This window comes from Sarcophilus harrisii, chromosome 4 (assembly GCF_902635505.1).
Source record: "Sarcophilus harrisii chromosome 4, mSarHar1.11, whole genome shotgun sequence".
Lineage (NCBI taxonomy): Eukaryota > Metazoa > Chordata > Mammalia > Dasyuromorphia > Dasyuridae > Sarcophilus > Sarcophilus harrisii.
The window spans coordinates 117832033-117843504 of NC_045429.1; the positions used below are offsets into that span (position 1 = coordinate 117832033).

Consider the following 11472-nt stretch of genomic DNA (forward strand, 5'->3'; position numbering starts at 1 on the left):
GCGCTCCGCCAGGTGCCTGCAAATTCTCCTCTCGAGGGCGCCCAGACCCAACATGGCGCCCGGAGCAGCCCTCGTCAAAAATGGCGGCCACGTCGAGCATCCCTCCCAGACTTAAGATGGTCTCCATCGAGCCTCCGACCCACTGCGAGCCGCCGGGATTGTCATCTGTCCGGAATCAGGGACCAGTCGCTGTCCCTTGACGCCGGATGGCGGCGGGCCCGTTCCCAATCGGGAGGCGGCTTGGCTGGTCCCCGTCGCTGCTGCCCCTCGGCTAGGAGGAAGGGCGCCTCCGCGCAGCGGTCCTCACCAAGATGGCGGTAACCGGAAGTAGGCGGCGCCCCCCCCCCGCCGCTCCTGGTGAAGTAGGCGGATCTGGGGGAAACACTTCCGCCCCGCACCGACATGGCGACAGCTGGTCAGTGCGCATGAGCGGCTGCCCATGGAGAGACCTGGGGCCATAGGGGGAGAACGCGGTCGAGGCAAGTCGGCGGCTACCGGGGCGCTGTGGGCTGGTGAGTGCGGGGCGAGGGGACGGACCGAGGGGCGAAGTGATGAAGGAGAGGCGGGGGAGCTGCTTTGGGTAGTTCGTTTCCTTTCGGACGGGGGAGGTTTGCGGAAGGGAGAGGGTGCGAGCGAGCCTTTGTTTTTTTGGGAAGTGGGGGAGGGGCCGCGTCCCGGTCTTAGCCTGCCCCTTCCCTGTCCTCGCCCACTCCCCAGCTTCGCCGGGCCCTACCCCAACCCCTCCTCCCTCAGCCCCCGGCCCCCTCTCCGGGATCCTTTCTCCCACCCCTTCCTCCCCCACCCCCGCCTTTTTCCCCCCTTCTAGATTCCTTCCCCCACCCCCACCCCTCCTCCCCGCCCCCATCCCCTTCCCCGGCTCCCCGGGGGCAGCATCTGTTTGGGGCTACTCCGACCTCTCCGCTCCCTCCCCACTCCTAGGGAGCCTGAGGACCCGGGACCCCCCCTCTGCCTAGACGACGCTGCCCCTCCGACCCCTGCCCGGGGCTGCAGCATCCTGGCGGGGGTGGGGGTCCCGGCCGTCGGAGCGCCCCTTCTCCCTGGCTCCCACCCCCTCCTCGCCCCCTTCGCTTTTCGCCTCCTCCGCCCCATCTCCCTCACTCTCCTGGCTCTCTCCTGCCTCGCAAGCCGCTTTCGAAATTGTTGAGGGAACAGGAGTGAATAGGGGATTGGTCAAGAAGAGTCACAGTGGAGTGTAGACGTGCAATGAGGACGCCATTCACCCTAGTGGTCGCTCCGGTGGGGGAGGGAGAGGGAGGGAGACAGGAGGGAAGAAAGAAAAAGGAGAGAGGGGGAGGGAGAAAGGCAGAGAAACAGAAAGGAGATAACAACAAACAAACAGAAGGAGGGGGAGGAAGCGAAAGGGAGCTCAGGTTGTCGGGCTGGAAGCCTTGACTCCGAGTGGCAGCCTTTTAGACTTTCCTTTCCCAGACTCCTGAGTTTTCTTATTAAACGTGAATAGGTTGACGAGTCCAGTTCTGTCCCCGAGTCCCCCCAACCTGTGCCCCTTGCAATCCTGGTAGAGAGCACTTCCTGGTGTCCAGCCATGACTCTTTCTCTCTTGTAATTAATGTCTCTCCAACTGGGTGCTGACCCTCCTCTGGCGCCCTCAGTTGCCATTGGTGGATATGGGCGGCAGAGAGACTAGGTAAGATGTTGCTGTGCCCCAGTCCTACTGTCTCCCCCAGAAGTTAGGACAGTGTGCTTTAGAGAGAGAACTTGAAAGCTTTTGCGGGAACTTTCTTTGGTTAGAAGAGCTCCCTGCCTTCTTCCCATTTCCTCCCCTCTTCCCATTCCCTTCCTTTTCCCCTCCTTCCCCCCCTTTACTTCCTTTTAAAGTTTCACTTTTACTTCTCAGTTCCCCTTTTCAGCCACTTTCTCTTGGCTCTGGGACTCGTCCTCCGGCCTATATTTCCTAATGTATTCCTACCTTCTATCTTTCTCAAAAAGCCTTTCCTTGTAAACATAGTCTAAAAGGGAGGAAGGAAAACAGTTCATCAAAACTAAACAACACATTGGGAAAAAAGTATGATGTTATCCATAATATTCCACACTCACAAGCCCCTATGTGTGCAAAGAAGGGAGGAAGGTGTGTTTTTGTATTTCTTCTTTGGGTTAGGTGCCTTGTTTTATTAAAGGGGGTTGAATTTATAAATCATATGACCAGTTCTGATGGATCAGGCCATCCTCAGCAACAAGATCAACCAAATCATTTCTAATGGAGCAGTAATGAACTGAACTAGCTATGCCCAGAAAAAGAACTCTGGGAGATGACTAAAAACCATTACATTGAATTCCCAATCCCTATATTTTTGCCCACATGCATTTTTGATTTCCTTCACAAGCTAATTGTACAATAATTCAGAGTCTGATTCTTTTTGTACAGCAAAATAATGTTTTGGTCATGTATACTTATTGTGTATCTAAGTTATATTTTAATATATTTAACATCTACTGGTCATCCTGCCATCTAGGGGAGGGGGTGGGGCGGGGTAAGAGGTGAAAAATTGGAACAAGAGGTTTGGCAATTGTTAATGCTGTAAAGTTACCCATGTATATATCCTGTAAATAAAAGGCTATTAAATTAAAAAAAAAAAACAGAATTTATAAATCATAATCTTCCTAGTAGAAGCTGTTAGATGCCAAGATTTGGCAGTGCCATCTGTCTCTGACTATTTCTCTTCCCAAGCTGGGAAATAGAAGTTTTGAGAGTACCAGGATAGCTTGTGGGTATATTTTCACTTTATTCCCCTTCTGTTTTAGAGCAGTAGAATCTTGAGCCCAATGGTGTACTAAAATTCGTTTTCTGAGAAATAAAACATTTATTATGGTATTACCATAAAGACATCATAATTTGCCAAACCTGTCAGGCAAGAAGTCCTTGGTGAATTAAGGGAGAAGGAAATTTCAGGATGCCGATTCCCAGGCACAAGATTGTTTCTCAAAGGGTTTGATCCTTGAAACTCTTTAACTTAAAGTCTTTGGGGGTAGAACTGAAAGAAAACCTAGCCTGGTCTTGTTTTCTGCTGCTGCAACCCAATTTTCCTATTCTAGAGAAAAAGATTTCTCTAAGTGTGCCCAAGTAGAGCCAAAATCTAAATCAGTATGGATCGCTTAAGTAGCCTGAGGAAACATTACCGAATAGAGTAAATCATTATTTCTTTACATTGATGGTGATGTGTTGCCAGCATGACTATGCTTGAATATAATTGAGCTCCATGAAACTGCTGTCCTTGCATAGCAAAATAATATTAATAATACATTCAGGAAAACCACTGTTTACAAACCTTTGTGCCCGGCACTCCAGATAACTTTTATTACTTGGGTTAGAAGCAGGAAGAGGATACAACTTTGTGCACAAAATATTCTTCTCACCTACCTCCTCAACTCTTGGGATTAGGAAAGGGAGATTTATTGAAAATGGTCTGCCATATGAGTAGTTTATTTGGGTCTCAGCAAAAGAGGGCCTACTTAAGTTCATAACCTCATAATAAGTTATCTTGTTCTCTTTCCTTCGCCCCCGTTCCATGCCAGGATTTACAACAAGGCATTGTGAGGCAGAAGATACAAAGACTTTAAGAAAAAGAACAACCCTTCGGATGTCCCCCCTGGCAGAGAGATGAAGGGGTGAGTTAAGGGTGGGATAGGAGATAAGGTCCCTGTAAAGTGTAACCTGAATTGTAGTCTCCTGAATCTTAATTTCAGTTGTGCTGTATTGAAAATGCCATTGAATGTGGGTGCCAGGAGGTGCCAGGGCCTGAACTTGCTGCTCACTGCTTCTCCCCTTGTTTTTCCATCTTGTTCCCCTCAATAGGCAGCAAAAAGCAGCTGAAACAGAGGAGGGCACTGTGCAGATCCAGGAAGGTAAGTTGGGAATCGAAGGATCAGAAATGGGATCAACATTGCCATCAAGCCCATTATTCTATGTGTGACATGAATGGTGTAGGAGAGACTCAAATGAAACCTTTCTCTGCTAATCCAATATCTCAGGTGCAGTGGCAACTGGTGAAGATCCAACCAGTGTGGCCATCGCCAGCATTCAGTCAGCTGCCACCTTTCCTGACCCCAACGTCAAGTACGTCTTCCGCACTGAGAATGGGGGCCAGGTAAGGGGGGGCCCCCAGGGAGCCACAGAAATGCTATGGGGTCTGGGTTGAGGGAGGCAGTTAATATGGATTGGGGAGACCTTATCTGAGTGGGGAATGTGACTATTGAAATTAAGGAAATTCTGATTTGGAGAAAACCTAACTTCTTGAACTCTCTGTGTCTAGTTTGTGTAGAAATAGTGAAGGAGATTTGTTTCTCTGAGGATCCCCTGCTCCTCTTTCAAGAGTTCCCTAAGGTTCCCAGTAGTTACTTTTTTTTCTTCTACTTTTCTCCTTCTCTCAGGTGATGTACAGAGTGATCCAGGTGGCTGAGGGGCAGCTGGATGGCCAGACTGAAGGCACTGGTGCCATCAGCGGCTACCCTGCCGCCCAGTCTATGACCCAGGTATGAAGGAATATGAGCTTGGGGAGCAGGCTTGACTTTGAGAAAGGTGAGATGGGGATTGACCAGTAAGATGGAATAGGAGTCCAGGGGAGGGTCTTTGTATTCACAGAGTAGTGAGGGAGGGGCTAGGGTTGCTGTAGTCCTTAAGTAAGAAGGGTACTCCCTCCTTAAAGGTACAGCTCTGAGATGTTAGAATCATAAGAATTTAGTGGCAGAAGGAAAGATGTGATTGAAACTCATCCTTTTAACCTTTTCCTAGGCAGTCATCCAGGGGGCATTCACCAGTGAAGATGCAGTGGAGACGGAGGGGGCAGCCACAGAAACACACTATACCTACTTTCCCAGTACAGCAGTTGGGGAAGGGGCTGGTGGGGCTGGTGCTGGGAGCACAGCTACTGTTGTTACCACACAAGGCTCTGAGGCACTATTGGGACAAGCTACTCCTCCTGGAACTGGTGAGATATATCTTAATGGTGGGTGAGTAAAAGAGGGGCTAGCATAAGCTATAAGGAATGGGATATCGGAGACCTGGCAGAGTTGGATGTTCCTTCTTCCTAATATTGATGAAATGAATGTGGGTTTAGGGCATATGCTGAGGTATTAGAGCATATTGATATAGCCATGTGAGGAAAGGAGGTTTTATCTTTTTGATAGAGAACTTGATAGGGTTTCATGTCCCTTGACCTAATGTAACCCCTTTCTATGTTTCTTTTTCAGGTCAGTTCTTTGTGATGATGTCACCCCAAGAAGTGCTTCAAGGGGGAACCCAGCGCTCCATTGCTCCTAGGACACACCCCTACTCCCCGTGAGTGACCCTTGCCTCTCTTCATTTCTCGTGAGTTACCCTTATCCCCATGCACCCTCCCAATTTCCATGAGTAAAACCCTCACCCCAAAATGTCTTTCCCATCCCGTGTGTTGTTATTCCCCTCTCATGGTGGTCACCCCACGTTTTAATTTCAGGAAATCAGAAGCTCCTCGGACAACTCGAGACGAGAAGCGAAGAGCTCAGCACAATGAAGGTACTTGGAGTGGGTGACTTGGGGCTGAGGCTAGGACTTGGCTGTCAAGAGTTCTCTTGGGGGCGGAGTAGATAGTTTTACCTTGCAGGTGCTCCCTAAATCATCCTGCCTTCTCCAAATTTCAGTGGAGCGTCGCCGCAGAGACAAAATCAATAACTGGATTGTGCAGCTGTCAAAGATCATCCCAGACTGTTCCATGGAGAACACCAAGTCTGGCCAGGTTAGGGGAAGATCCTGCTGAATGTTCTGTGCCTTTCTCTTGGTGGTTGTAATGGAGGTGGTAGGGGTCCAGGGCCACTTTGAGAGATGTCCCTCATTTCCTTCTAAAGCATAGAGTTAAGAAGGGAGATTGTATTCCTTCACCTAGGGTAGTACTCCCCTTTGTACTCCAGCCAGAGTTCCAAAGTAAGGAGTGGCTCTCAGAAGACAGGATCTCACTAAGTCACCTTGAAACCCAGCATCCTAGAACTCATCCTTTGTCTTCTGCAGAGTAAAGGTGGCATCCTGTCCAAAGCCTGTGATTATATCCAGGAGCTTCGACAGAGCAACCATCGTTTGTCAGAGGAATTGCAGGGGCTGGATCAGCTGCAGCTGGACAACAAAGTCCTTCGACAACAGGTCAGACATCCCCAAGTCTTCTTTGAACAATATCCTCTCCCTTTCCTTTATCCCCATCTGGCCCAGATTCCCAGAGGCAGGTATATTGATGTTCAGGACAATCTGGTATTGGCCCTGGAGGGACTTGGTTGTTCTCACCTTCATTTTGTCTGTCCAGGCCTTCTTCCCTTGAACAAGTAAAACACTTCCTAATTCTACCTGGAGACCCCCTTTAACCTCCCTCTCTTCTGGCCAGGTGGAGGATCTGAAGAATAAAAATCTCTTGCTACGAGCTCAGTTGCGACACCATGGAGTGGAAGTTGTCATCAAGAACGATGCCAATTAAACCCTGAGGAATTTTACATCAGGCTTGGGCACCAGAGCCCCTTCCCTAGGACTGCAGGCAGCCGGGAGCACCGGACTTGACCTGTACTTTCTCCTCCCACTGCCCTCATGAGGAGTGGGGCTGTGAGAGTTGCTGAAGCACCTGAAGGAACTGTGGCCCCGTGACGCCCTTGGCCTTCAGCTTTGAGTGTGGCACAAAAGGACAGGCACATACCTGAAAACAGCCTTCCTTTTCTCCCTTCTCCCTGGGCCCTTGTGCTTGTCTTGCACATGCATGTGCTATTTCTACTCTGGATATCACACTCATGGCCTATTATGTGACTACTCTGAGCATGTAGCTAGAGAGACGGACAGGTGGAAACTCTCTGTTGCATTTGAGAACTGGAGCCTCCATTCTCTAACCAATAGGGGAGGCACAATTGGAAGCTCTAAGGTTCCTGAGATTAAGTCCCCTAAGGGGATAGACTTTAGCAAGGGTGGGGGAACTGAGGTACTGAATGTTAGAGCTGGAAAAGGAATTAGGGCCCAGAAATCTCTGGGATGGGAGCAAGAACGGGCAGAGGTGCTGTTCTTTGCTCTCCCTCTTGGGGCTTCGCATCCCCTCCCCTTTTTTTCCCCTTGGTTTTTTTTTTTTTTTTAAGAGAAAGATAAAATTGTTCAGAGCCACAGTTGTCTCTGGTGTTCTGTGGGGTGACAGGGTGGGAGGGGGAGGGCTAGGAGTGGGGAGAAAATTGATGGGGTTGGGGAGCCAATGGGCCCTTCCTGTGTTGAGAAGTGCAAACTCGTAGAAACGTGGAGCTGTGCAGCCCTCGAGAATAGGGAGAACCTGTCTTGTGGGGCCAGAGGTCTGCTGTGATGGAGACCTCGGACTCTGGGACCGAAGGACTGGGCTTGTTCTAGGGAAACTGCAGCTCCAGGGGACCTTGGGTGGCTCCTTTAATCCTGGACCTCAGTATTCTTATCTGCAGAATGGGAGGGGGAGTGGATAGCTCCTAAGGCTTTTTGTTAAACCAAGAATTCTGCGGCAATGACCCCCGCCCTGGGCAGGGAGTTTGCCCAGTGAGGAGGCTGCAGTGTCTTGGCTCCTGTTACCATGGGGACGGGGGCGGAGCTTAGCCGGGCACTGAGGGCTCTTCCGGTTCCATCGGTAGCAGTCCGGAGCAAAGATGCTGCCGAACGGTAATGGTGTGGGCATCGAGGCTGGGCCCTTCGCCCTCCCCGAGGGGGGCCGCTACGCCATGGAGGTCCGCAACATGAGCCGAGGTAAGTGGGGACGAGGGGTCCGAGCCCGGCTGTTGTGGGGAGAGGGAGATGAGGGAGCAGGGTAAGGAAAACGCTCAGCCCCTTCCCCCTCTCCGCTTCAGCCCCGGCCATGTCGCTCCCGGAGCTCCGCTCCATCCTGGCCACCGACCGGGACCGGGTCCGCCTCATCGATGTGCGCTCTCGGGAGGAGTCCGCAGCGGGGACCATCCCCGGCGCGCTCAACATCCCGGGTACGAGGGGCCGGTGTCCGCAGTGCGGGCCGGGAAAAGCTCCTGCGGCGTCCGGGGTGGGGTGGGGGTGGAGGGGGCGGGGCCGAAATGGTGCCCTGCAGCCGCTGGCTTGCGGGGCCGGGGCAGTGCGGGGCGGGGAACGGGGGCGGGGGTAGGGCACGGCACCGGCGGGGACCGGCTTTGCGGGGCCGGGGTATGGGAGACGGACCGCAATGGCTACGCAAGGGGGGGGAGGGGAGACGGCGCCTGCATCGGCTGGCCTGGGTCCGGGGGTGGGTGCCCGCTGGTGCGGTGCGGTATGGGGGCGGGAGTGGGGGAGGGGGAGCGTGCCAGCCGCAGCCTTCGGCCGGGAAACCGAGGGAAGGTAGCGTGGGGGAGGGGAGAGAGAATCCTCCCTGCGGCGCTTAGGGGTGGGGGAATCTTGTTCTCGAGACAATTTTAGAAAGGGAAGGGGCTGCAGAGCTGAATGCCTGCCTGTTTGCTTCTCCGTGGGGAGCTTAGAATCTGTGGGTGGGGAGGCAGGTTCCGTGCCCATCTGGAGCAGGAGCTGGCTTTTCGTTATGTATGAGTGGGTGCATACGTTGGTAAGTATTTGTGCAGAGAGGGAATGAGCTCTGCGTCATTCATTTATTTGGTTTTTGAGGCCGTGGATTGACATGGAGGCAGACCAGTCTGGTCCCTTCTTGACTCTTCCCCATTCTCCCCCCACCTCTTCTTCCTTCCTAGTGTCCGAACTGGAGAACGCCCTTCGCATGGAACCTGCCGATTTCCAGGCTACCTACTTTGCGGAGAAGCCGAGACCAGAAGAAGAGAACCTGGTCTTCTTCTGCCAGATCGGCAGCAACGAGTGCCACGCCATGCAGACTGCCAGGGAACTTGAGTATCTGGGGTATGGGAAGGGGTCCAGGGGAAGGAGCCGGGAGCCCCAGTCTGTGTTCGGAGATGGCGTTTCCAGACTGCCTCCCATCACTCACGCCTGTGTCGTTCTTCTTTCCACAGGGCTAACTATGAAGATAACTATAGGGCATGGCAAGCAAAGGAGGGTTAGCTAAAACGAGGGAACCCCGATACCTTCCTTCTTCCCTCAGTAACCTTGCTGTATATGGGTACAATGCTGTGTCCCAAGGTAACTAATAAAGAGTATTTAATGGACAAACCTGCAAACGTTTTGTCTGTTCCTTGGTCCTTGTTCCACCCCCAGTAGTAATAATGATAGAATAGACACGTTTGTCGCAGTCCAGCTCTTGGCTGTTTGTCTCTTCCTCCTTCCTCCATTCCCTTCAAATCCATCCATACAAATAAAGTTCTTTGAGAAGTATGATGATTCTTCCCCAGGCACTGCCTCTGCAATTTAGATGCGTCTCTGTTGCTGAAAAAGCAATGGCTCTTGACAGATACACAAGAGGTAGAAATTGGAACACGCCTGCACATATGTGCACATGTGAATGCAGTGCCGACATGCTAGTGTGTATGCCTGTGTATACTCATACCTCTCTGCTGTGTGTATGCTTGGGGTATAGTGATCCCCATCCCTGCTACTTATGTATGGCAGGTAGGAGAGTGTGTGTGTGTGTGTGTGTGTGTGTGTAGAGATGGAGTTGTTTCAGGTGTGTCAGTTGTGTCAGCTCTTTGTAGTCCCATTTTAGGATTTTCTTGTTAAAATACTGGAATGTTTCCTGATTTCAGGTTCAGTGCTCCAGCCACTGTGTGACCTACTTGCCTCCCTTTAAACCCCTTCCCTCCACAACACACACACATATGTATGTCTAAGATAATTAGATGACATAGTGAATAGAGTGCTAAACCAGCAGTCAGGAAAATTCCTCTTCCTGAGTTCAAGTCCAGCCTTAGTCATATCAGCTGTGTAATCCTGAGCATGTCACTTAATAGATTCTTTATCTGTAAAAAGAGCTGGAGAATAAAATGGCAAGCTACTTGAATGTCTTTGCCAAAATAACCCCAAATGCGTCACAGAGTTGGACATGAATGAATAACAACAAAGTTTTATACATGTGTGTATGTATGTATACATGTCTCATAGGCAACAGGTTCTATTCTTAGAACTGGATTCCTGTGGTACCAAAATCGGCCTTGGGGCCCTAGTAATTAGGTATCTCATATATAACCCAATCCCCAAACTCTCATTGAGATTTGTTTGTTTTTATTTTGTCTAAACATTTCCTCCTTTTCCTTGTAAAAGTGAAGGCTGGATGACTAGTGAGATCTAATCATTGATTTCCTAAGCCCCTCCTTAGTCTTGTGCCCCTTTTATCTCTTCTCCCTTGCATAATAATCACATGTATGTGGAATTTTAAGATTTATACAGTGTTCTCCTCACAAAAACCCTGTGAAAGATTTTAAGTATCATTGTCCCCATTTTATGAGTGATAAAACAGATTCCAGAGAGTTGGAGTGCTTTGCTCAAGATAACACGGGTAATTAAGTGCAAGTCTGGGACCTGAATGTAGATCTCAAAATTACAATATAATCTGATGCCTTTTTCACCACACCAGACTCCTTTATTCTGGGTCATCTTCTTTTTCCTTGATTCATTTTAAAATCCACTGTCTTTTAGAAGCTTTCCTATACTAAGGAAGAAGGGAATTCTACTTCTGTGGACCTCATTCTCCTTGTCACATAACTCTCTTGCCTCTGACTAATTACATTATATCATAAGATTACAAATTTAAAACTGAAAGAGACTTTAGAGGCTTGTGTCCAGCACCCTCATTTTAAAGATAAGAGTTTCAGGATAATTGACTTATATAGTCATAACCTTAAGGGATAATTTGAGCCCAAATTTTCTAACTCACCATCCAACACACTTTGCTCTGTATTCCCTACTCTTTTTTTTTTTTTCTTTTTTTTAATTTAATAGCCTTTTATTTACAGGATATATGCATGGGTAACTTTACAGCATTAACAATTGCCAAACCTCTTGTTCCAATTTTTCACCTCTTACCCCCACCCTCCCTAGATGGCAGGATGACCAGTAGATGTTAAATATATTAAAATATAAATTAGATACACAATAAGTATACATGACCAAAACGTTATTTTGCTGTACAAAAAGAATCAGACTCTGAAATATTGTACAATTAGCTTGTGAAGGAAATCAAAAATGCAGGTGTGCATAAATATAGGGATTGGGAATTCAATGTAATGGTTTTTAGTCATCTCCCAGAGTTCTTTTTTCTGGGCATATATAGTTCAGTTCATTACTGCTCCATTAGAAATGATTTGGTTGATCTCGTTGCTGAGGATGGCCTGGTCTGTATTCCCTACTCTTAAGAAAGACAGCTCCTAACCTGCCCTAAGTATAGCCTAATTTTAGTCTTGAAAATCCCAGAGATGAAAACATGGTTTTCTTTCATTTCTTGTAATGTTCTTTTGGATCCTTAATACCATCTCTTGTTTAAATCCTAGCATATTTTCTTACTTTCTTCATTTATGACCTGCAAATACTTGCAATCCCTTTTTTAATTACCTGTGCATTTTGAACATGGT

General features: G+C 49.2%; 2 protein-coding genes across 3 annotated transcripts; both read left to right on the plus strand.

The window, feature by feature from the left end:
• Nucleotides 1-382: 382 nt before the first annotated feature.
• Nucleotides 383-7107, plus strand: USF1 (upstream transcription factor 1). Of its 2 annotated transcripts, XM_031937433.1 has the most exons (11): nt 383-512; nt 3553-3645; nt 3833-3882; nt 4009-4124; nt 4408-4509; nt 4769-4964; nt 5227-5314; nt 5472-5530; nt 5656-5750; nt 6020-6148; nt 6384-7107. In XM_031937433.1, the coding sequence occupies exons 2-11, from the start codon at nt 3638-3640 to the stop codon at nt 6471-6473; spliced, it is 933 nt and encodes a 310-aa protein (XP_031793293.1). In that variant the 5' UTR covers nt 383-512; nt 3553-3637; the 3' UTR covers nt 6474-7107. The 2 variants fall into 2 exon arrangements, with proteins under 2 accessions (XP_031793293.1, XP_031793294.1); XM_031937434.1 differs by lacking the exons at nt 383-512; nt 3553-3645; nt 3833-3882 and having other exon boundaries at nt 4007-4093.
• Nucleotides 7108-7529: 422 nt separating this feature from the next.
• Nucleotides 7530-9126, plus strand: TSTD1 (thiosulfate sulfurtransferase like domain containing 1). The gene is made up of 4 exons (XM_003769627.4): nt 7530-7735; nt 7837-7965; nt 8692-8854; nt 8965-9126. The coding sequence occupies exons 1-4, from the start codon at nt 7639-7641 to the stop codon at nt 9011-9013; spliced, it is 438 nt and encodes a 145-aa protein (XP_003769675.1). The 5' UTR covers nt 7530-7638; the 3' UTR covers nt 9014-9126.
• The last annotated feature ends 2346 nt before the right edge of the window (nt 9127-11472 follow it).

Excerpts from the sequence above, each read along its gene's own strand:
- USF1 (XM_031937433.1), top strand. Across the intron at positions 4,965-5,226 it reads AGCTACTCCTCCTGGAACTG|GTCAGTTCTTTGTGATGATG; the intron begins GTGAGATATATC and ends TTTCTTTTTCAG. Across the intron at positions 5,315-5,471 it reads AGGACACACCCCTACTCCCC|GAAATCAGAAGCTCCTCGGA; the intron begins GTGAGTGACCCT and ends TTTTAATTTCAG.
- TSTD1 (XM_003769627.4), top strand. The coding sequence starts at position 7,639 with ATGCTGCCGAACGGTAATGGTGTGGGCATCGAGGCTGGGCCCTTCGCC. Across the intron at positions 7,736-7,836 it reads GGTCCGCAACATGAGCCGAG|CCCCGGCCATGTCGCTCCCG; the intron begins GTAAGTGGGGAC and ends TCTCCGCTTCAG. Across the intron at positions 8,855-8,964 it reads AGGGAACTTGAGTATCTGGG|GGCTAACTATGAAGATAACT; the intron begins GTATGGGAAGGG and ends TTCTTTCCACAG.